This window comes from Pygoscelis adeliae, unplaced genomic scaffold, assembly GCF_000699105.1.
Source record: "Pygoscelis adeliae isolate BGI_AS28 unplaced genomic scaffold, ASM69910v1 Scaffold66, whole genome shotgun sequence".
In the NCBI taxonomy this organism is placed as follows: Eukaryota; Metazoa; Chordata; class Aves; order Sphenisciformes; family Spheniscidae; genus Pygoscelis; species Pygoscelis adeliae.
Genome location: NW_008825167.1, coordinates 10,226,802 through 10,250,835, shown reverse-complemented (window position 1 = coordinate 10,250,835; position 24,034 = coordinate 10,226,802). Strand labels below are relative to the sequence as shown.

General features: G+C 43.7%; 1 protein-coding gene across 1 annotated transcript; it reads left to right on the top strand.

Annotated features, from left to right (window-relative positions):
* The first annotated feature begins 2,122 nt into the window (after window positions 1–2,122).
* S100P (S100 calcium binding protein P) lies at window positions 2,123–6,124 on the top strand. The gene is made up of 2 exons (XM_009328839.1): window positions 2,123–2,260; window positions 5,975–6,124. The coding sequence occupies exons 1-2, from the start codon at window positions 2,123–2,125 to the stop codon at window positions 6,122–6,124; spliced, it is 288 nt and encodes a 95-aa protein (XP_009327114.1).
* Window positions 6,125–24,034: the final 17,910 nt, after the last annotated feature.

The following is a 24,034-nucleotide window of genomic DNA, read 5'->3' as shown; positions in this document are numbered from 1 at the left end:
TTCGGGGCACTTTTTTCCTTCTTCTGTATAACTAACAGCAATGTTCATGATTCAAAGTCATGAGAATGCGTGAAGTAGACATTTTATTTTGTTAGGTTTTCCTTTAGGGGGAGGAATTGATTTTTCTTTAATGGCCATGTTTAATATTCATGTTACAGATATACGTCAGAAAAGGACAAAGAAAAGTTCCTGGCACTTGACACACCGGTGACTGCCGTTGTGTGTGTATGCAAACATCAGATGATGTGCATAGCTAACAAGGACCAGTTGTTTGCTCTCTTCTTGTTCCTTCTTCTGAAGGAACCCCACAGGTTTCAACATGCACCTTAATGTAAAAACTCAAAGCTTTACTTAAAATCCTTACCCACTTAGTGCAAATCAGTTGCAACTATGTCATGAGGTTGAAATCACAGGAACAAATAGTTCTCATCAACTGTTTGAATAAAGCATACAGCCCGAGATGTTGCTGTGATTTTCTGGGAAATGCAAAATCCCTTGTTGGAGAATGTAAGATGGAAAGTCGTGGGGGTTTTGTTTCAGAAAGTTACTAGATTTCCATGTACTAGTGATGTGTAGTCTTGCTCTGAGATGTTGTAGATGTTGCAGGACGGATTTTGCCTGGGGAACAGGTGGCTATAGGCATCTGGGAGAAAGGAGTTTAAAATTTTTCTCAATTAAAAACCCTTTTTTTGCTAACTTGTCTATAGCATAACATGAGTGGAATCTTATCTTCAAGAATGCAGGAGTATGTCCAAGGACATCCAAACTCAGGTTCAATTTTGGGAATCCATAGTCAAGGTCTCCTACAGAGAACACTGCACCCTGGAGTCCATCGGCATTATTCATGCATGATGCCCTAGTTTTGATAGGTTCCCCCAAATAATTTGCTCAGAGTGTGTCCACTCTGCAGACTCTAGTGTAGATGTAATTCACCTTAAATGAGCTCCTCCAGGTCTAGCGTAGCCACCTAGAGTTTGACAGAGGCCAAGTTACCCTGCTGCTTGGCCAGAAATTTTAAGTTGTCATACCCAGTGTAGCTGTAGCTGATCAGCTTCCATCACCTGAGCTAACACTGTCCATGTACCGCTCAGTTCCCAGCGCAGACCCTCAAACAGCTCTGTTGTGTGTAGATGGGGGTCCAGTGTGTTTGGAGTTGTAATGATGGGGGACCACGGTTTTCAAGCGAACCACAAAGTTCATCAGAAGCCACAGAGGACCACAGGACTTCAGAGTGACCTTTTGTTTTCAGTACAGTCCATTTTATTGCAAGGTTTGACGCTGCATAGGGTCAATAACAAGTTATTTCACTGCAGATCAAGATAGATTTTCATACTGGCTGTTTGCTCAAGTATCAGATTTATTCCTTCAGATATCCTCATCTGAGCAAGTTCTTTGTGGAGCGGCTCTGCAAGGCTCCCTTTACTGGCGCTGGAGAGATGTTGGTTCATCAGACCTGTTTCAGACATCCACTCTGGCCTGAGTGCAAGCCCAGGGGGACCAAGTCAGCTGTGTGCATTGCAGATCTCTACTTTTGATCCGGTGAATCCCACCCCCAGAGTCTGCTAGTGAGCCATCTGGTCTGCAACAAGGTCCTCTGCACGGCAGAGAGGGCAGTCTGTGTCTGCTCTTGGCTCAGCACAGGCAGCACCTCACAGAGCCCCTAACTATGGTAGTGAAGGAGAAGTGAGATGTTCCTCTTCCACCTGAGCAGGCCAGCATATACTTTGCCGAAGTTGGGCTATCAAGCCTCCGCTCAGATGGGGATATCTGAAGGAACAAATCTGATTCTTGAGCAAACAGCCAGTATCAAAATCTGACTTTCGTTTGTTAGTCACATTGTGTATCTTGAAGGAGAGGCTGGTTTCTGTTGGTGAGCAACTGGTTGTACCAGCCACACCAGGATGATAAAGCTTGAGTTTTGAACAGCTGTCAGCACAGAGGTGTGTACTCCAAGCATTGCTCAGATACAGATGTTTGCTAAGGGATAAGTGTCCCTCTGGTGTGCCACCACTGATTGGATGGGACAGCTGCATAAAGCACCCCAGAGTAAGACCAGCCTCCATCCTCCGAGAGAGCCCTGAGGCTGTTCCTGTTCAGAAGAAAGCCGGACTCCAGCAGCAACATGTCTCAGCTGGAAACTGCGATGGGAATGACCATTGCTGTCTTTGACAAGTATGCAAAGACGGACGGCAACAGGCAAACCCTGACCAAAGCAGAACTGAAGACCCTTCTGGAAAAAGAGCTCCCAAACTTCCTCTCGGTAAGAGAACAGCACAGCATCATTTCTGTGTAGCGGGTGCAAGAGCTGCCTGCAGATGCAGGTTTTAGTACATTATAGGGGAAATTGCATCTGGAAATATGCAATGGTTTGTAGAAAAAATTTAAATAAAGTCTTTGCACATACTGTGTAAAACTGATTCTACTATTCAGGGCCATTCCCTGTTTACTAAATTCATCGCTCGAGTTATCAGGACAATGACTTTGAAATAGATTGGGTTTCGTCTTCAGAATTCACCTACGTCTTCTGTTTATCCCTGGATTTATCAGCTCACGTCATGTCACAACTGCTGTGAAGGTACTTATGTTGTCAGCAATTGAAGATCTTGATTGCAGATGGGGAATCTCTCTAAATATTTATGCACTTACTTCCTCTAGGTATTTATGCTACATACTCAGTATGCACATCGAAGTGATGCATAAACAAGAACAACAGATGAACTCAGAGCAAACTGGTTTGCATTTGTCTTTAATAGTAAAAGAAAGACCTGAAGAAGTATTTTACAACATAGATTTATATGTAATCATCAGGTGCATTTAAGTAGATTTTATATATATATATATAAAATTTCTCTTAGTAGGTATTCAAAATGCTTACTATATTATAGTAAAAGCTTTAGCTGCCTGGGAGACAAAATGCCTTTCATTTCGATCGTTTTTCATTTGCTTCCCTTCACTAAAAATCCAGAAAGCACTTTTAAATGTCTTGTTCTTTCCACACAGGAGTAATGTTTATCTATCTGTACAGTTGTTATTATTCTTAATTGCAAAAGCCTAGAACCAAATTTTCCAAATGTGGCTACCACTTTTTGTATCCAGCATAATTCAATTTTTTAACAACTATTTCAGGGCACTGCAGCCAGGGCACTTGATACAATTTAGTATCTTTCCATGCAAGCTATATGAAATCACCGTATGAAATCCATGCCTGCTGGATTTATGACTCACAAATGAAACACAGATGCAGTATTCAGAATAAGAACCTGGATGGCTCGGGGGGGGGATAGAAGAAAATGTCTGAAAAAACTCTGTAAAACAGATCAGTGGTTGTGACCCAACAGCATCACAGGAAGCGTCCTGTTCCTGACCATGGAGCTGTATGTTACCTATAGCACTTCCACGTAAAGAAAAACGGAACCAACAATAAAACCACAATCTAAGGGGCACGGAAATCTCCCAGAAACTTGACATTTGGTCTAAATAAAGCTGGGGAGCCGCTGCGCTAGACAACTACCAAATGGGACGGTGCTCAAAAGTTGTTCCTGACTACGTTTACTGGCCAGGCACCACCTTTTCCAGTTCCCCACAGCTGCTCTTACTGGCTCTACTTATTTCCTGAAACTGCTGGAAAACCTGGAATTTTCCAGGAAGGTGATTAGCTGAATGTCCTCTTATGTTCTAGTCTCCATCTCCCTTTCCCATTGTCCTGGTTTCGGCAGGGATAGAGTTAATTTCCTTCCTAGTAGCTGGTACCGTGCTGTGTTTTGGATTTAGGGTGAGAACAATGTTGATAATGCACTGATATTTTAGTTGTTGCTAGGTAATGCTTACACCAGTCAAGGACTTTTCAGCTTCAACTGGTGCTCAGTTGCCAACTGAGGTTAAACCACGACACCCATTTTACCTTTTCTAGGAAAAAAAAAAAAAAGGCACAAAATAACATTTTATGCCAGTACTTAAAATAAATTTAAACCAACAATGTCCTGTCTTGCAGACTAATAACTGCAAGAAACAACCTGAGAACATAAGTGTGACTTCAGAAAAAAGTTTCACCTCCTTTTTCCTGACATTTATATCCATATTTTTTTATTTGCAAGAATATTCTGGGAAACAGAGTCTTTTAAATACTCGTGTATATTTCTGGTCTTAGAATTGGTTATTGCTGACACAGCTCACAACTATCTGGGAAGGTTTTGAATCAATCAGAGGCAGAAATAAATCCATACCACAGGACTGAAGGATTGGACTCAGTTATAAAGAGTTTCTAAAAAATAATTCCCATATGTGCATTTCAGAAGTAATTCAGAGGCTAAAACTAGTTCATATATTTCACTAGATAATTTAAAATATTTGCTTATAAAACTAAAACTGATTGTAATTTGCAAAGTGAAAAGCAATAAAACCTTCCAGACACATTCATTGGTCAAATCTAGGGAACCGGTTCAATTTTTAGTGATTTTAAAAGTGCATATATTTGAAGTGAAACGTGAAATTACAGAATGAGAGATTTAGTTAATTAAGGTAGTCATTATTTTAAATTCCTGGAAATTTTCCAAAAGTTTATATAATTTCTTTCTAGTATAATATCGGATTTGTTTTTTGTTTAGCGTCAACAAAATCTGCATGGTTGTTTCCTACATTAGATAGGTCTCTACTGCCATCCCTCGCTTATTTTTAAAACTGCGTTTTCTAAAATCGCTGGAGTTGTTAATCAGTGCCGGGACTCAAGCCAAAAAGCCCTCCTGCGAGCTACTTTAGGAAAAAAATCTTATTATTTTGGCAAATTTTTTTTAAAATCTTTTTTTACTTGGATGGTGCCTCTCTTAACATCAACCTGGAGATGTACAGGTTCAGTCAGCCCCTCAGAATTATGGCAACTTAGAAAGAAAAAGATTTTTCTGGTATTGTCCCTGCTCAAGCAGGGAACTCAAGCTCAGCATCACACTTGCTTCAGGAGGTGCCTTTCCGGACGCCAGCTCCTGTGAGCAGCTTGTGCCGGGCACCAAGGCCAGAGGGAGCACTCGAGCCCTTTGAGGCCGTTTGCATCTTTGCTGGGGTGGCAGTGCTTAATGAAGCTTAAATCTGACATTTGCCCCAGGAACGCATCGTTTTGCAGAACTGCCCGAGCTCCAGCCGAGCCTTTCCACGGGAGCGGATGGGGAACGCATGGCATTGAGTTCAGCTGGGTAAAGTCCTCAGGGCTTTGCATTACACAGCTTAGCCATGATAAATGTTGTCTTAAATGTGGAAAACATGCTTCTCCATGCTGGTGCGTGATCACAGCTCTCAGGTGTAATAAACCCGGGAGCATATGCTTTCTAGGAGGCACTGGCGATGTGCTCACTGCCGCTGTGCAGAGGGTGGGAAGATGCAGGTCTGCGCCCGTGCCATGAGGATGCCGGGACTCACACTTGCCCTCACCATCGCCCAGAGCCCCCCAACCTCTGTCTGTTCCCCACATGCCTGGGCCTGACCCCAGCAGCGGCATAAGTCCCTGCGGGAAGGATGTGCCTTTTGGGCAGCTGGAGGAGGAGATGTGCAGCTCCCGCCAAGATGGGCAGGTGGAGGTACGGCTCCCGGGGGATGTGGCCCATGTCCCGTGCTGGGCACTAAGCAGTTGTCTCAGCCAAACACGGTGCAGAGGAACTCATGGCTTTACACCCAGAGGTATAATGCACAAAACAAGCGAGGAGAATTAAAAAAAAAGGTCTCACTAGCAGAAAATGTGATAACCTGACACTCCAGGCAGGCCTATGGCAAGGCTGCATGCAGGAGCTGTTAAACCTCCATCGCACCCCCACGGAAAGGTACAATGTGCCCGAGCTGGTGTCAGCCTCGCACTCCCCAGATGCCCCCACACACACCTCGGCGAGGGCCTGGAGCCCCACCAGGGCCCTTGTTTGGGGTACAGGTAGTTACGATGCTGCGTGAGGGTTTGTGCCGCCTCTCACCTCAACCTCCTCCTTTTCTTTTGTAGTCAGGGAAGGACAAGGATGCCATTGATAAAGTCTTCAACAATCTGGATGAAAACAGCGATTCCCAAGTGGACTTCAAAGAATTTGTCATCTTTGTGGCAGCTCTGACTTGCTGCTGTCACAAATATTTTGAGCAGAAAGCAGCCAAATAATTGTCGAACTGCTCGCAAGAAGCCGCCTTTGCCTGTGCTCCATATGCTAGTGGTATGGATCCCTTCACTTCTTCCATGTACTCCCATGCAGTTTACAAGCATGCTGGGCTGTAAAAATAAATCCTACTGTGCTTACTTCCCTGTCTTGAATGTTAATTTCTGCTCCTTTGTGGAAGAGCCTGGGTTTAATGGCTCCCGCTAACTCTCACTGAGTATTTTCTCTCTTTCTCTGCTTTTTAAAATTCTGTTCTTAGCCAAAAGGCTCAATATTCATCCCAGCACAGAGGCCGCACAAGTGTAAAAGCTGCTGGAGCCATGAGTCAGCTGGAGGCTGCTTTTATACAGCAGCATCTCTGGGATGCAGCCTGCCAAGCTTCAGTTGATGGCGACTGCAGCCTAAATCCACGCGTGTGCCACCACGGCTGTACGGGATGGGTCTCACTGGGACTGCCTTTGAGCCTGTTTGGTACCCTCAGCTGTGCGGTTATTGCAGGGCTGCCGTGTAGGCTCATCCTTGGTTAAAAAACCAAAACAAACCCAAGCACTTTTTTTTTTTTTTTCAGCATGGAGGATTCTGTGCAATTTTATGTATTTTAAGTGTATTCATCTTCTGGGGAACCCGCTGCAAAAAGTTTGGGCCTATTAGATTTCAGCCTGTTTTAACCATTACAGGTGTCCTTTCATCTAGCTGCCTTTGGTTTCTTTTTGTTTTTTGGTTTGGCTGTACCGACTAATCCCCACTTAAAACTTTATTCCTAATACCAAGGGCGCAGTGTCCCAACGTGCTTTAACGGATGTGACTGCCGGCTGCTTTGGGAAAGGCTCTGCTCTTCTCTGCCCAAGCACTGTTGGGTCAGATCAAGCAGTCGCGATCCAGGGGCCAGGCTTCCCTTGGTGAACATGGCTCTGTCCCCACCAGAGGTGTCCAACCCCGAGCTGGTGTACACACCAGCACCGTACCTGGCACAGACACCCGCAGAGGTGGTCCCCTACCCAAAAAGCGTTAGAGCCACGACTGCTACGAGTGGAAGCAGCTGCTGGTGCAGCTGCAAATGGTGCGGCAATGGGTGCTGTTAGCCCGTGGTCACGGTTAAATCAGAGAGACTATACTTAATATGCAACCAAAAACTAGTGAGTGTTGCCCACATTCATGCCTTCTCCCTGGCACCTTGCTGAGAACAGATTCCCAGCTTAGCATGGACATACAACAAAAAACTAATGATCAGTTATTCCTCATTCTCTAATAGACTTCATAAACTAGTATCTGTGCATGCAAGGGTTCGCTCGAGGAAGAGGAAGCATGCACACGTGTGTCTGCCTGTGTGTGTGAGCATGTCTGTCCCCTGCTGAAAAGGGCAGCAGGGGTTTGTCCCCATTCCAGCGCTACTACAGACTGAGCCTTTGCAACCAAGCATTTTGAGCAGGGGACTGTCTTCTAGTCCCCAAACCCTTGTGGCACACAGTCCTGCTGACTTTCAGAGGGTTGCTGAGTTCCTGGATGGCTGGAGATAAATTGCATCACGTATATTACACTTGCAGAAGTAACATTACTTGCTTTATTGGCAACAGTAATATTTCTCTGCACTACCTGAGCAAGACAACTACTAATCATAAAAATGTGCTAAATTCTTCCCAATCCAGGGATCCCAAATTAGCCTTTTTTTCAGATACTACTCCACATTATTTCAGTTGTTTGAGATATCTTTACAGCTCTAATCCCGTATGTCCCTGCCCGATGACTGCTGTGCAGCTCGTCACCTGCAAGGGCTGGCAGATTCCAGTATTCACATTCCTCACTATTTGTCAAGGCTATAAATGAGCAAAGCTCTGGAAAAGAAGTTGATTATAAATTACAGAGGTACATTTCATATATTGCATATCTAGCTAGATAGTGATATAAACCATCCTCAGGTGAGGAAATTTAGGTGATACCTGTCACCAATTGATTGGTGTGTCCTAATTTTTTTTTCTATGTATTTTTCCTTTTCCAAGTTTAGCATTAGTGCATAAAAGATTTCCTCTGTGTTGCCTTGTAATATCCATCCTCACTGAAATTATTTTTTTTACCACTGTGTGGCACTAAATGCAGCCTTTTTATTACCCACTGAGCCCAAAATTCCACGTACTGTGAGACAGAATGTAAAGAATTTGTGTTAAGATTTAAAAACTGTCAGAAACATTCTTAACATCATGGCAATTTTCTCTCTAAACAAATACTGTAAGTCCCATCGAGAGCATTTCACTGATCGCAGTGGAAGCAGCAGGAGCCGAGAGCCATGCAGAGGCTCCAGCTCTTGGGCTTTCGGTAGGGTTTAGCTGCAGCATTCCAGTTTGACCCCTGTGAAAGTTGTTTCCCCTTGTTTGTAGACTGCAAATCCCTTGTGCAATTTATTGTCGTAGCATTCTACACCCCACTGAGATCACTTTTAAAACACATCTTTTAAAGAGCATATTGGTGAAAAGCTCCTCTCTTGTCAGCCAAGAGATTTACCATATTACTCCGTTTTATCCATTGGATTTTTAAACCATGCTGTTCAGCAGTGAGAGCTGTATATCATCATAAGCAATACTGTAATTTACCCCATTTTTCACTCTTATTTCCTAACTTCCTGCCCCCGGTGTCCAATACCCACACAATTTCACTCACTCTCTAATGCCGTTTTGCCCGTTTTCCTGATCTTGTGCAGGTTTTACCTGTGCTCGTAGGGCATTTGAAGACTTGGTTCACTCTGCTTACCTGCAGTTCTGCTCACAGCAGCACAAAGTTGCTTTGTAACCACTCTACCTCCCAAAATGGGTACCAACCAACTGTGATGAGCTCAAGCACCCTTGCTCCCATGAAGAAGTACCTGAGCTATCCTTCTCGCCACCAGCTCAAGTGTGCTATGGAACAAGTGGGATGTTATTTTTCTCATTGTTCCTGCAGGCCCCAATCCTGAAGACTCTTAACACTTGTGTTTAACTCCCGTTAGGCCCCCGGTCCCACCAGTACCTGTGGGGACACCTGGGGAGCCCAAAGACCATGCCCAGGAGCACACAGATGCTGTGTGCTGCTTTGCTAACCGGAGGGAGCTGTGCATGTTCAGAGTTGCAGAAAGAGGGGGAAGAAAAGGGGTTTGGGGTTTTTTTTTATTTTTCCCTGCAGATCTTTCAAAAGCTGTAACTCAGTGATGAATATTCATTTCAATGTAGTACTGAAAATTCAACTGATGACACCTCAGAGAGAAAATGATCCAGGAATAAAAGAAATTAACATATAGCTCCCACCTTATCATAGAACAAAAGTGACTTTTCAGAATATATTATTTAACCCAAAAGCATTTCAGCAGAGTTGCTTTAATATCTTTCAATCCACTAATTTTCTTCCTCAGTATTATTAATTTTTGCTATGAACCCACAGTTTACCCAGAACATACTGTGTATTTCCTTCCCTGGGTAAACTTTTGTCATTCAAGGTTCAAATTGCAGAGATGCTAGTCCTGGTTTTATAGCCACCATTTAATCCCAGCTCTTAGGCCTAAGTGTATTGCGTAGAATGAGATAGTTTAAGAAACAGTATAAGGCAGATGTAAGAGAAAGGAAAGTACAACATAAAAAGCAGCTCAGCAAATGTGAGCTAACAGTTGTGGGCAGGACATGTTTGACTTATGTTAACAGAAAATAAGATATGGGAAAAGATATTACTAGCAAATGACAGAATCGTCAAAATGCAAATGGGAAATCGTCATCTGTGATGAGCTTCAAATTAGGCAGGGCTTAAAGGCAGAGGTCAGAAAGTCAGCTAAGCAGCAAACCAGCCAATAGGTATTTTTGTTATCTTATACAGAAAAAATATAAATTTGTATTAACAGGAGATACCTTCTGTCGATGAAGATATTCCAGTATCTATAGTTGCCATTTTGAAATTTGGTGGGGTACTGTCAAGGCTCTTCAGTTTTTAAAATGACATTGACATTTTTTTCTGAGTGTACAGACAGGAGAAAATAGGCATAATATTACCTAACCCTGAAGTCACTTGCGGTCACTTATGTTGTGGTTTTACCTGGGAAGGTTCCTCATTGTCTTACCTTCAAGTTCACTGGGGCTCATAGGAAAAAATAATTCACCCAGTCAAGCATAGCGTTTATCTCCCCAGTAAACCCAGTTTGGGGCTGGAAACTGGACATTTCTCTCCCCAGGCCCTCCGAGCATCCCACACTAGCAACGTGTACCTTCAACACCTGACCTACAGTGCCAAGATCAAGCTCTTTACAAAATACATTCTAGCTGCTGGTTTCCTTATAAAAGGTGGGTAGAGGAGGAGGAGATGCTACCTATCTTTTATGCAACAGTCTCACAGTGAAATGCTCCCGTAGGAGCTGGAAAATTGCATCCAAACCTTTCCTCAGCTGAAACCCACACACGCCAGCTGAGCACACTAAATGGCAGGAGCCAGGGTAGCAGGAGGCCCAGGGTACCTGCCACCTGCTCCCTCCATCACGGCAGAGACTGGTGAGGCTGAGGAGGCTTGAAAAAGGGGCGTATGAGAAGTAGCACATCTCTGTAGCCTGGTAGATGGATATATAGCCAGCAGTGCGGGTGTCTGTGTCCCAGATAGGTCATAAGGGAAAATTCTGTATTTTAATCGATAACTACTTAATGCGGCACATACAGCCAGCATAACCGAAAGGATACTCTTTGCCAGGTAAGTTCCCAAGCTATCAAACAGTAGAACTATGGTCGCTGCTCCGGTCCTCTCTCTTGGACCATGCTCTCTGCAACAGGCTGAAAAGATTGTAGCAGAGGATGGGAGGGAGCATCTCCTCCTCCTCCTCCTCCTTATCCTCATCCTCCTCCTGCTCTGAGCAGCCAGTCAACCCTGTAAAACAGTATAAAACAGTGGGTGATGCTCAGCTCACCACCGGCAGAGTGAAAGTCCTGCCGGCACATCTCCCCCACCCTAACCACTCAGCAGCGCTCGGGGAAGCTCTTAAATGAAAAAAAGCTGAGTCCTGTTCAGATGCCTGGAAGGAAGGATCAAGATACCTGTTTTGCTAAAGAGGGTTCATGGCTGCAATGTTTGGAGGCAAGGTTTGGAGCTTGCCCGGTGTCCTCTGGGACATTGCCTGTGTGCCTGCAACTCCCCGATGGATGGACTCACGCTTTTGGGTCCCTTTCTGAGATACCTTTCCCACGTGCTGGGAGCAGAGCCTTGGGGCTTAACACAGGTTTCTGCAGCCTGCTCAGATACACCCACCTGGAAATTAGTCATTCCAGCAGCTAGTTGACTAGGCTTTTGTACAGCTTTTTCAGGCCATTTTCTTCCCCAGATTCATTCCTTTTTTTTTTTCCCCTAGTCAATAATTTTTTAAGTCCTGTACCAACCTGAAAGCCTCTGGGTCACAGCTCCATTCTGGAAGCTGCTCATTGTCTGAAGGGAGAGAAAACTCTTCATTTTTTTTAAGGGCACAGCTCTGCTACTCTCCAACAGGTGATCAATAGGCACATACACCATATTATGCTGCAGGTCTAGGCACCAGAATATTCTATAAATAGGTTTGATTTTGCCTAGTAAACCTTTCCATTATATCCAACTAAATACACTGAAGTTTTTTTTCCTCGTGATTTTATAGCTTCCTATTTAGATGTAATTGCCAATAACATTTTCTCTTTTTTTATGACAGGCAGAAGTAGGTCTCTAAAGTATTAGTTAGCTATTGACTGTTGCATTCATAAAGAACAAAACGTTCCTGAAAAGAAATGGATAAGAAAGCTGAGCAGAGACGTGCTGCGAGAGCCAGGAACTTCCTCTCCAGGACGTAAGTACAAGCACAGAGAGACTGAGCCAACCTGCAGGTCACTGCCATAGTTTTAGCCTTGCTACCTAAAAGGGTTTCAACCTGATGAAGGCTTGAAATCCCAGGATTGTGGGTTTGCTTTGGAAGCATTTTAATGTTCAAATATTTGTTTTCCCTTAGTTCCTCTAAATCCTTGTTATAGTGATTATAGCTCCCTTCCTCCTCATCTCCAAACCCTACTCTGTAATTTAAGTCTGTGGCGCTTTGACCAAGTAGTTTGGGATGAAGATGTTCTGGAAGCCACCGAGAGATCACAAAAGTCAATTTTGTGTTTCTGAATTAACTTCCTCACCTGTGCTGACCTCACCTAGTTCAGTCTCCCCATACTCTCCATGAGATTTCATATCCGTCAGTGTGAGTTAATAGGTTTAAAAGGATGAACAGTAAAACCTGCAGAACAAGTAAAAGGCCAAAGACCCAGTGCCCTCTGCTGCTCTTTCTGCAGGTACTAAGAGGGCCGTCTGAAATGAATATTCAACCTCCCATGACAAAAATAACCTCTTCTTCCCTATCACTGACTTCCCAAATGAAACAGCTGGGAGAAAGAGAAAGCCCAGAGCTGCAGCTGTAGGGGAGCTGGAAAGGATGTAAAGTAAATAATAAATCTCAAATAAATCAGGGATGATGCTAGGTTTGTCCTCTGAGGGCTCTATAGTCAGAGGCAAAGACATGTGCCTTGCCTGGGGCTCAGCCTGGGGCTAGGGCTGGGAGAAAGGGAAAGCCCAGAGCTGCAGTTTTAGGGTGCTGGAAATATCTTCCAGAGCTAACGCGGGACTGCTGCTTGATTTCACTACTGCAGAATACGTGGTCTGAACATGGAGCTGGGTGCCTGGCCACGTGCCACCTTACTGAAAGCCACACACCTTAGGCTGGTATCATTCCCAGCCATCATCTCAGATGCAGAAGGATTTTAGGCTGATTTTGGCAGGGACAAGTGCAATTCCTACAAACCCAGCTACTGCCCTACCGGTCTTTCGTTAGGAAGACTCTCTCGGCTTTCTCACGTCACAAGGCAGCAGCAGATCCTCGCTGACAGCCTGCCGTTGCTAACAGACTCTGCAGGCACATCGTCTCATCTCCACGAGCTGGAGACGCGGGGAAGATAACAAAAGGCAAGATAAAGCCAAGGCAGCGCGGCGGGGTGAGGCAGACCTGCAGGAAAGGACACTTTCCCCCAGCTGATTTTGAGCTGTATCCTTGTTTTTCCCTGCTCTCCATGTTTTCCTCCTTCTTTTTCTTCCTGTTTTCTTCCTGCCTGAAGATGAAAGAGCCTTTCAGTGGAAAGCCGCTCAGAGGTTTATTTTGTAAATAACAAACTGAAGCATTTCTCCCTGCTAAGTCCCCGAAAATCAAGCAAAAGTACTGTCCTCCTCTTGATAGAGGAGGCTGCTATTTTGGCTCGCAGTTCAGCCAGCACAACGTAGTCCTTTCTAGCAAGTCTCGCACTGCTGCATGGCAGCTCAGTCTTTCAGCCCTCAGAGAATGAGCACATTAGGAGCTGAATATAAGCAATGTTTACTTCCAATTTGCTCAGGCTATGCCCAATTACTTTATTAATGGACTGGTTTGCAGCAGGGTTCAGCTAGAACAAAGCTGGCTTTAGGTTTGGTTTTGCAGTGCTCCCAGTTTTAGAGCAATAAAAATGAAGAAATGTTAACTTTCTTTCTGTGTGATTTTGTCTACAGAAGCATGAGCTAAAGATCTCTCTGTGGGCAGCCTGTCCTCTGCAGAGCTCAGCACTAATGAAAGCAGAAGGACAAATGATTTTATTCTCCTGATGCCTTTGATTAGGAAAGGATGGTTCTTCAAGAGACAGTTCAACAGCTTTAAATATCTGTTTAATAATTCTCTTGGGATAATGAGGGTGGTGCTGCCGCCCACCAAGCACGTTCAGGGTCCATTTGGGTCTCCTCCTGCAATTCCACTTTTGGATTAAGTTCTCCTCCATAGCAGTGTTTCATGCACTCAGGAAAGCTAGGGGAAGGCTTTTTAGAGAGATCCAGAGGACCTCTGGATCAGCTTTCTGGGGTATCAGGAACGCAGTTGCTGACAGCAGCTTGCAGGTAGTGATAACTGTGCTTCAGAAAATACTGAGCAAGGCTGCTAACCCCTGAACGGGAAGGGGAGACAAGTATCACCCCGACCATCCACCTCACAGACGAGGCCTTGAGAGTCTGGACAAGATGATAGGAAGAGGAGGTAGCTTTACCTAGGTTTCTACTATTGTAAAGCATAATTTTGGCTACTTTAATACTTTGCCTCTCAGAGATGAAAACATCCAATACATGTGCTTGGAAATGCTTTCTGTAGAAGGAATGGGTGCAGGCAGAGCCATCCCATACACAGCAGTACAAGACATGCTGGAAGGCTGCTGTCTTTTGAGAAGGTGTCTGGAGCCTGCTATGAACTGGCGCCATGCCTGGACCAAGACTCAGCAGTGCTGCACGCTGTCCTGTCCACAGACTTCTCTGTAACTCGAGGAGGTCATCTTTAAACCAAAGGTTTTAGCGGTGGCTCTGTAACTGGTGGTGTGACCTCTGCCATTTTTTAAATCTACCTGTTCTTTGAAAGAATTATCTTCAAATAAATATAAATCAATTATTAGTATATTTACTGTCCTGTGGTCCCTATCGCTGTATTTCTTTTACAATTTTTTTTAAAGACCTAGGCTTCATATAGTATTCTAAAAATAAAGCAGAAAATCATTTTTTGTACTGCCTGGGGAGGGCTAATGTGTCTAGATCTTTTGCAATAAATACCCACCTCCCCTTGAAATATTTATTTTGATCTCTGAAAATGTACATTGTACTGAAGCACAGCTAGAAAAGACTATAAGAAGAAATGGAGAACATACAGACCTGGTAAGTGTCGCACTTTATAACCACACAGTCTCTTCAAACAGCATCACATTAGCTCTACTTGGGGACCTCCTCCAGCCAGGCTACAGGAATGTTGATATATGGTCATCAAACAAGATGTGGACCTTGGCAGAAAGATGTGGAGATTAAGATTCTTGCTTGGAAAAAGCCCTCAAAGTGATTTGGAAAAAGTGCTGGGTCCCCAATTCCATTTGATAGCAAAGAGTACTGAGTTTCACAACTGCTCAACAATATGGAGTGATAGAAGACGATTCATGATAACACACAAAAGAGCCTTAGATGCTTTGTTATAGGATATCATTTGTTCTCTATTTACATAGTGCCTTTGTTTCAGAGTACAAGTGAAGGACAACAGCAACGAAATGGAAAGCAATACTTGACAATGAAAGCAAACAAGCCATCAGCTCTGGATCTCAAGCGAGAACAATAGATCGAGCTTACAGAGGAAAAGAAAAGATCAAGACAGTGGAAGAAGCAGCATAAAAGAAAGAAAATAGATTCCTATGGCTGTATTTAGAGCTGAAATGGTAAGGATGTACTTTTTTGCTGCATTGCCTTGAGGTAAGATGCAGACACCATGTCCACTTTTCTTTTAGACCCTTTCTCATATCCTCCTTTGCTGGAGGAGGAGAGAGATTCTGCCTCACCCTTGTCATCATCTACCCTCCACCAGGAGAACTGGTACCCCTTTTCTCCCCTCCACGCTCTCCAACATGTCATCTAGGGTTTATCTGCCTCTGCCCCAGGAACAGTCTGCAGCTGTGCTAGGAATCACTGCAGCACCCAGGAAGACAGCAGAAGATGATGAGGGGAAAAAAAAAGGACTCTTCTAGAGAGTGTGGGGATGAGATGGGGATGGGGAGGATCACCTTTCAGGGCATTAAACCAAGACAGCAGTTATACTTTCTGTGCAGGAAGGATCAAACCCCTTATTGTTGTGTAAATAAAAACAAATGTATTCATTTTCACAGGCCACAGGCAAAGAAGTGCTATGCACAGCCAGTAGCTGAAGGACAGAAGGCAGTGGCCTTGGTGTCCTGCAATCAGCTCTAGCCTGACGTGCCGGACAGGAGCGGACTCTGTCTTCCCAGTCCACCCTGGCAAATCCCAAAAGCAAACACTTCAGGCCATACAGAGTAGGAGGGGGCCTTGAGATAAGTGAGAAATTCTGCAAAAGACAGGCAGTGTTAGCAGACACATCTCTGACTTTGGCCTTCTAAAAGCCCACGAATTAAAATTACAATTAATAGCTGTGCCAACAGGTTTTGGTGCCACTTAACAAGACCTCTCCAACAAAGTCTTGAGCCTTCGTTTTCTTTCCAGATTGGCTTCTGCAAGATCAAGGACTATCTGCTCCAACAGGCTGGCCACTGACCTACATAGAGCAGCAAAGCTCAATGAAATAAAGGGCAAATCTGAACTTCCTTTTTAAAAATAATCTAAGTTTAGAAACAATTTAGATGCTGGTGTAGCTGTGTGACTCCAGAAGCTGTGGAGCCTAAAGCCAGTGGTTTAATCTGTACCTGGTTCTTGGCAGAGCTTGTGCTGCTGCTGATTTTGCATCTAAAAAATCTCTATTTAAGGTGTTACTAGTTCTGAATGGCAGAGGCATAGGTGGAGGCACAAAGAAACCATATTCCTTAATATGTAACAGTCTCTAAACACAGTATTTTGTATTAATTTAAAGAGGTCTGCTCTAATTTATGCATACTGCCCAGCACAAAGGAGGTTCAAATTCCTGACCTAGGCCTCCAAGCAGTATGGCAAGATAAGGAAAAAATGTTAATAATATCTCTCATTATATGACTCTGGTTGCTTACATGTCTTTTAACAATTTTCAGGGCTGGGATTTTCTGAACGCTCAGTGCTGCTTAACTCCGACCTTCTTGCTTCCAGTGATTGAGGCATTCATTCAAAATAGATCCCAATACGGATATATAAATTGGGATGCAGACGTAGTTTTTTTCTACTCTTATGGAGTAGTATTTTGCTTGTTAAATCACATTAACTCAGTCTTATGCCAGCCCTGAAATAATTTATCCAGGTAGGTCCTATATTCATCTTGCTTTGTGGTTGATGTTTGATGACCCAAGCACATAGTCAATCTTATAATTTCCTAATTTGTACCAGGAGATTTTAAAAGTGCAACTTATGTCATATCTATGCAAAACCCTCTTACATGTGAGACATTACTGGCCGTCCATTTTGTGATCGAATGCATACAGCAAGATTAGTGATCATCTGTAGCTCAGCTGTTATTTTTACTGGGTTATCAAAGCCCTGGGGAGGATTTTGTAAAGCTATTTAGCCTGAAGGAAGGGATTAAAGAGATTTCTCCCCATGAAACATCTGTTGCAAATGTACTTTCTAATATTTGGAGCAGAATGCTAAAATTAATCAGAAAGTGGAAGAGTCTCTTCCCTGTTCAGCAGTCATACTCTCTGCTTAGCAGTCCCACGGGTCAAGCCACTGTTTCTTTCCCAGCCCAAACCAGAAGCTGCCCCCATCACTATAGAACAGAGGACTTCTTTGGATGCTGTGCCTTGATGCCCTCAACACCTTGATGGGATACTTCAACTTTTTGCTCAAGCTCTCCTCCCTTTTGTCAATTAATGAGAAACTAGGACTTAAAGTGAGTGTTATAGCCAGAAAGGCCAACCATCCATGATCTCCTTCTCTTCTTGCCCTAATTCCCAGACTCTATACTCATGCTTTTGTGGTATATGCACTTGCACACAGGGTTTTTTTTCCAAACAGGTACCTGCTGGAATACTGCATAATCATGCCTACTTTGAGCAATAGCTGATTATTTTCCCAAATGGAGCCCATTATCTACAATTTGTGTGATTTTTAAAAAAAATCTGTGCTCACTGAAGAAAAGATAATAGAATATTAAACAAACTTGGGTACCCGCAGTTCTGACACTGATATGGCCCAAGAGCTGTTTTCTGTACCTTTCTCCTCCTCTCACAGGGCTCTCTCAAGCCCACTTATCCCAGCCCCAGGATAAAGCTTGTAGTCTAGGGGCAAGGAAAACTTTTTTTCTCCAGTAGCAGATAGGACTAGGTTGTGCTATGCTTTTACTGCTTATAGTATTGCCTTCTATAATATGTGGGGGAAAAGGAGGTACCCAGTAATAAGAAAACACATTCACTACAGCGCAATATATACTGTGCAAACTTAAGTGCTAAAAGAAGTTGGATAAAAACAAATTCTCAGTTTATTCTCCTGGTTCATGCTTAAGGTATTTTCAGAGAAATTGAGGAGACCAGACTTGATGTTCCTCATTCTTAGTGCTTTTTATATTTTTGAGTTTAAGAAAACAGTGATTTTTTTTCTTTTCCCAAAGCAAAAGGAGAAGTAATTTAATTCTTCCCCTCTATATAAGAGGGAGAAGAGTTATATACTCATGCTTATAGATGCTGGGCTCAGCAAACAGAAGCTTCAGGACAGTGCGGGAATGACTTATTGGTAACATCATACTAGTATCCTAAACAGAGCCATAAGTGACACTGATCACAGTGCATTTCTGTCCTCAGTTCAGCCACAGACAAGTGACAGACCCCCTAAAAACACATCGTTGTTGCTGATGATGATATCCCATCAAACACAAGAAGAGGAGTAGCACGACTATGGTGGCTGCTGAGTGCTTAGAAGGATTTACCTGTCCTTGTCACTCCGTGCCCCCAGCTCAGAGGAAGAGGACTAAAGTGTCTCATTCCCTTAGGCCAAGTTCACCTGTGCCAGGTGAGCTCCTGCCAGCAGACGTAAGCACAGAAGCAGTAGTGAGGCAATGATACACCTACTATGCATGTGTTAAGAAATAACAAAGCAAGGATACTAAGGCGAAAAACTCCTAAAGCTGGATCCTTGGGGAGCTCCCAGGGGAGCCCAGGACTTACACCCAGTAGTCATCCAGGAATGGAAGAGGTCTCTTCTTGCAGAGCGAGGTTGTGATAACAGAAAGTAGAACAGAAATTTTAAAAAGGCTGTTTCAGGCTGGTATATAGAAGAGTTAGAGATACAATTTCTAGTGCTGAGTATAAGGACAAGGTCATAAATAAGAAGGCAGACAGTAAAACAACAGCAAATGCCTGCTTCTACTGCTATAAATTGCAACTCAAAGATTAACTGGTATAGGTATACTAGCCAAGCTTTTCTACTATGGCACGGGATTTAAAAAGTCCTTAAGCACTTCACCTGGTTAAGGTTGTACCAGAAATCCTGGTGAATACATGCTGAAACCTGAGAGTGGATACAGTGACCAAATGACCAGGACCTCTTTCCGATGCAATGAGGAAGGGGCTACCAGACTTCCCCCCTCACTGGTTTGCACAGACTATGCCATGGTAACTTGGGAGTCCACCCTCAGTGACTTTTCAGACCTTTTGGTTGAGAATAACAAAATAGTGAAACACGTGCGCTCTTGTCTACTAAAAACTGGAGTAAATCCAGAGTAATGTCATGGGGGTCATAAAACAGCCTGTAAACAACCGCTGAAAACCTGGGCTATATTAAAACTGGTGATATGTGATTTAAAAAAGCTATCATTCCCCTCAGCCTCTCTGCCCACATCCAGGTGACATGCTGCCCCCTCCACGGGGATGGCTGGGATGCAGCAGTTGACTTGGCAACTGCTGCTGTAATAAAATATTTTTGCTCCGAATCAGAAAGTATTAAAAACATACTGACAAAATGCACCCTGCATTTTTCTCATGTAATAAATCTGCTTTTATATTTGAAGACCATACTTCTTCCCCTGGCAGGACATAACTGTGGAATATTTCTTTCCTCAGAAGACACTGTACAAACCCGACTTCTGGAGGGCCTGTGAAGGAGTGATGCAGAAGTGCAGAAGAGGAGCTTTGTGCACGTTGCTGCTGGTGGAGTCACAGGAGATGTTCAAGAGACATCCAAGGGCTTTGCTGAAGATACTGCAAGGAGCAAGCCATTATATGGCCGCAGACTCAGCTGGCTAATGCAGGACAGAGGTCTGCCAAAGTCCTCCCTTCCCTGGGAAAAGGACTCTCACGTGGTCATGTCAAAAATTTCCTGCATTAGCCATAGTGTATGGGCTCTCACTCCAACACACTTCTGAGCATGGCCCAAGGCAGGTGAGAGCATTTACTCATGCTAAAAGACCCCTACAGAATCTGTACAGGCTGTTGTGACCTGTTCTTAAAGCCATTTTGGCTCAAGCTATTCAGATAATATCTTCTGTTGAGGGGTGGGTGTATGAGAAAGAAGCTAAGACAACATCCAGGTACACCCTGCCTTTGGGGGCTGCTGCCTGGCTTTAGAGGACATGGAGCTGTTCCCTGAAAGGAGTAACCAGAAATAACTGCAGCCTTACATGACACCTGCGGCCAAGTCTCAAACACAGATGACAAATATCTTGCCTTGAATATAATCTTGGCTATTCTATTTAATAAAGGCATCTATTAACTAATTATTGGCTGGTGGTTATACAGCATTCCCAAGTACAGCAGAATCAGGATTCGTGGTGTGAACGGTAGCTGCCTCTATTTCCTACATTTTTTGCAAAATAACTCTGGGGAGACATGCAGAGAAGCAAAGCCTCTGAAACACATTTAATTAGATAAGCTGAATCTGCAATGTAGAATTTGGAAACTGTCCAGGTTCAGGATGGATAATTCAGTAATCTGGCTGGTTGATAGCAGACTCTGCTGATTTATGTGTGAATGAACTGCCGCTCTTCTGGGTTTCCTTTTCCCCTCCAGTCCAGTAATTCATTTGCCTACCTCTTCTCCCATCTAAAGCTTCTGGGAGCTTTTCACATTGCCATCTCTCTGCCCTGAAACACACGCATATGCTCACTTTTTCAGGACCGGTTTTGCAGGAGTGGAGAAACGGAGGTGCACAGTTTAGTGAGACCATTGCACTCAATAGGTAATGGGGCCATGGGCAAGTATGACTTCCCAGGTCCCCATTCCTATGGGATTGCTGCTGTATCTTCTTAATGAAGAAGCTCTCTCTTCAAGGGGAGGAAAGAGGGATCTATATCTCTCCTGCTGTGGCCCTCACTGATATTTATTTCCCTGGAAGCAGGCTGTAGAAATAAAGAAATCAAAGGGACAAGACTACAACTTGCACAAGGGCTGAGAAGCTTCTTAAAGCAGCTCCAGGGCCAATCACAGTCCTTGAGATATTCTGAATTAGCAGCACTGTGTGTGTGTCGAAGGGCACCCTGATGAAGAAACACAGGTTATCCTTCATATTGGCAAAGTAATATCTGGGACAAACTTGCACAATATTATAATCTAGAGCTCAAGGTGTCCATGGCCCTTTCCCAGGTAACTGCCCCTGAACTGTTGACTCCTGACAGGTTAAGGTTAATTCACCAGAGTCCTAGTCACCATCTTTTAACATTGTCTGAGAAGTGCTGGAAGTGTGTCACATCCCCTGCATGCTCATATCTGGGGGCCAGAGACAAAACCCGAGCTGGTCCATCGGGCTGAGGGCAGCAGGAAAGGGCAGAGCACGCAGTGAGTAGAGTGATGGCTTCTGCTGCCGGAGGGAAGAGGGAGATGGGGAGCTGTGGAGGAATCTCTCCAGTGGAGGACAGAAAGCAAAGAGTCTTCAATTCTTGAAACTGCACAGCAGATTAAAAAAAGGAGTCGCTACCTGGCATTTTCTCTCTCAACAGCAAACTGCTGGCCAGCCGCTTTGGAAGGAAACTCATCAGTTTGCTTACAGTGTCACCTGGAGCTCTAAATAATTTTTCTGTAGCTAGAAAATATTTGGGCTTAACTGACACTGCTGCAACCCCAGGGAAAAATATGATGAGGGAGGGGGAGACAGGGCTGAAAATGCAGGAGACGTGCTGTGTTTGCACAGCAGGCTGCCGGTCCCCGAGCAGCCTGTAATCACTCATGCCTGCCTCGCAGAGCAGGTACTCGTGTGTGTGCAGAATACAGCTGAGTAACACATCTGTGCCCCAGAGGACACTTCAGCTTCATCAGCCTGTGAGCAAGAATCAAGGCATGTCTTACAAATAAATAATTTTTGAATGACAGAGCATGTGAAGGCTGATTTCAGAGGGCTTTGTGTGCTTGGTTGGATCATTATGTGTGTAATAAGGTGCAGGCAGTGACTGAAGCATTTCCTGCAGCTCTCTCCTCCCTTGTGTGAGTTCCCTGGTACTCACTCGCACGTTTGTTTTCACAGTGTAAACTGGCTTTCTGCAAGGGGTGCTCATTTTCGTCTGTCCTCCTGCCTAAGTTTTGCAAAGCTGTGAAAGCAGACTATCTTTGAGACATCTAATACTCGATTCCTTTTGGTTGAAAAGTTTGAGTTTCCATTTTTGGAACAGTTGTGGTGTAGCTCCATTGCAGGAGGACTTTTTAAAAGCCCGACATCTGATGTCTCTTCAATTAATCATACTTTCCAAAAAAGTTTATTTAATATGTCAGTGCTAAACAGAAGTGCAAATAAGTCATGCACATGCAATATAAATTACCCATTCCATTCTAAAATCATTCAAGCCTCATGAAATTCCTTTGCTGGTACCTGGACCTACTAGCTGAGAAAGTTCTGCCTAAATCTAGTCTCTTCAAATCAGAACCGAACCCATTTTTTTGTGATAGAGCAGGGAAGGGAGACTGTGCTTTATTATTTTTAATAATAGAACAAGAAGTAAAAGAGTTTTCTTTTTCCAGGATTCACCAGTGAGTATTTTTCACAACCAATATCTTTTCTTCTTTAAAGGTAAATATATTGCTCTCTTGCTGGTTGAAATATGAAGCCAAGGAATCTACATTAATCACATCACTTTAAGCTGAAAAAAACACCTGTACTCTAAGAAGCTAACAAGAATAGAGAGCTGACCAGCATCAAGGTTTCCACTGTGGTTTGACTCTTGCTGCGTGCCTGCTGTCCAGACAATTGTTTGAATACACAGGCCAGAGTGAAAGTGTTGCCTTTACACTGTATATGTGCACTTCAGCTCAAGCAAATTTAGTCGTGGACACATACTGACTCCATTTCTTCTAACAAACATCTCACTATTTGTCTCACCAAACATACCAGCATCTTTTCTGCAGAATAGTCACTACCATTGCTCCTTCCGCATGCAATGTGCACATGCATGCAACCCAAAAGAAAAAACACCCCAAACCAAGAAACTGATGAAGCAGTAAGCAAAACCAAATGGCATAAAACCAGGTACCGTAGGAATACGGTGAGATTGGAATAATCTAATTTACAGTTAACAACCCAATTTTCCATGAGAGCAAGAGGCCATGCTGGAGCCACACTAACAACTTTTATTCTTTCTAACAAGTCTATTGTCACCTGAATCGTACATCAGAAGATCATCCTGGTTGTGGATGCAACCCAGATTTAAAGGTCAGCCTACAAGAGACCCAACAGCCATCATAGTGAAATTCAAGAGAGATATGGACTTCAGAGAAGTGAAGAACTTAGTTAATATGCAAAAATAATGCAAATTCTATCCTGATACCATGAATAAAAGGATATTAAGAAGTTCAAAAGTTTTCTATTAAGAAGTTCAAAGTTGCCTTAGTCTAAAGAGCCCCAAACTAATATGTGTTAATAGTAGTCGTATGGTTACTATGTGCTTCCACAACAGGATAAAATTATGTTGAAAAGTTTCCAACACTGTTTACTGATGTATTAGGATGTGGTTTAGAAGGAATAATTTATTTTAAAAAGCATGCAATGGAGAGGCAGAGCTGCAAGGCAAGGTGACAATCAGCCCCCAACTGTGTGACACTTTCTCTGGGTACCCTACCAGGGTAGCCTTAAGATTACAGCCTTTCCTCCCAGCCTAAGGATGGACTGATGGACTGTCAGATTAGTCCTACCCCTGAGCATATTTGCCTTTCCCTTTTATCTCCCAGCTTTCACTGCCTTCAGCCTTTCTCCATCTGATTAGATGAATTATCAAAGCATATTTTTGTGCTGAGCAGAATACCCCATCCCAGTGCAGCATGGATGGATTTTCAAAAGAACCTAATCTTGGTTTTGATTAGGCTTTTGATGAACAGAGAAACCTGCTAGTCCCTGCAATGAGTCCACCAGGCACTCCTGGAGGTTAACTGATGGGTGTTCATTGCTCTGAAAGGCCTCCAAAATTTCACTTTTTAAACCCAGGCTCCATCATTATCACCTCTCTGTCTTCACTCCCTCCCCTATGTCTTCATGCTGCCTCC

Bases quoted from the DNA above. Each gene is read 5' to 3' on its own strand.
- S100P (XM_009328839.1), top strand. From the start codon at position 2,123: ATGTCTCAGCTGGAAACTGCGATGGGAATGACCATTGCTGTCTTTGAC. The intron at 2,261-5,974 runs GTAAGAGAACAG...TTTCTTTTGTAG, and splicing joins AGCTCCCAAACTTCCTCTCG to TCAGGGAAGGACAAGGATGC.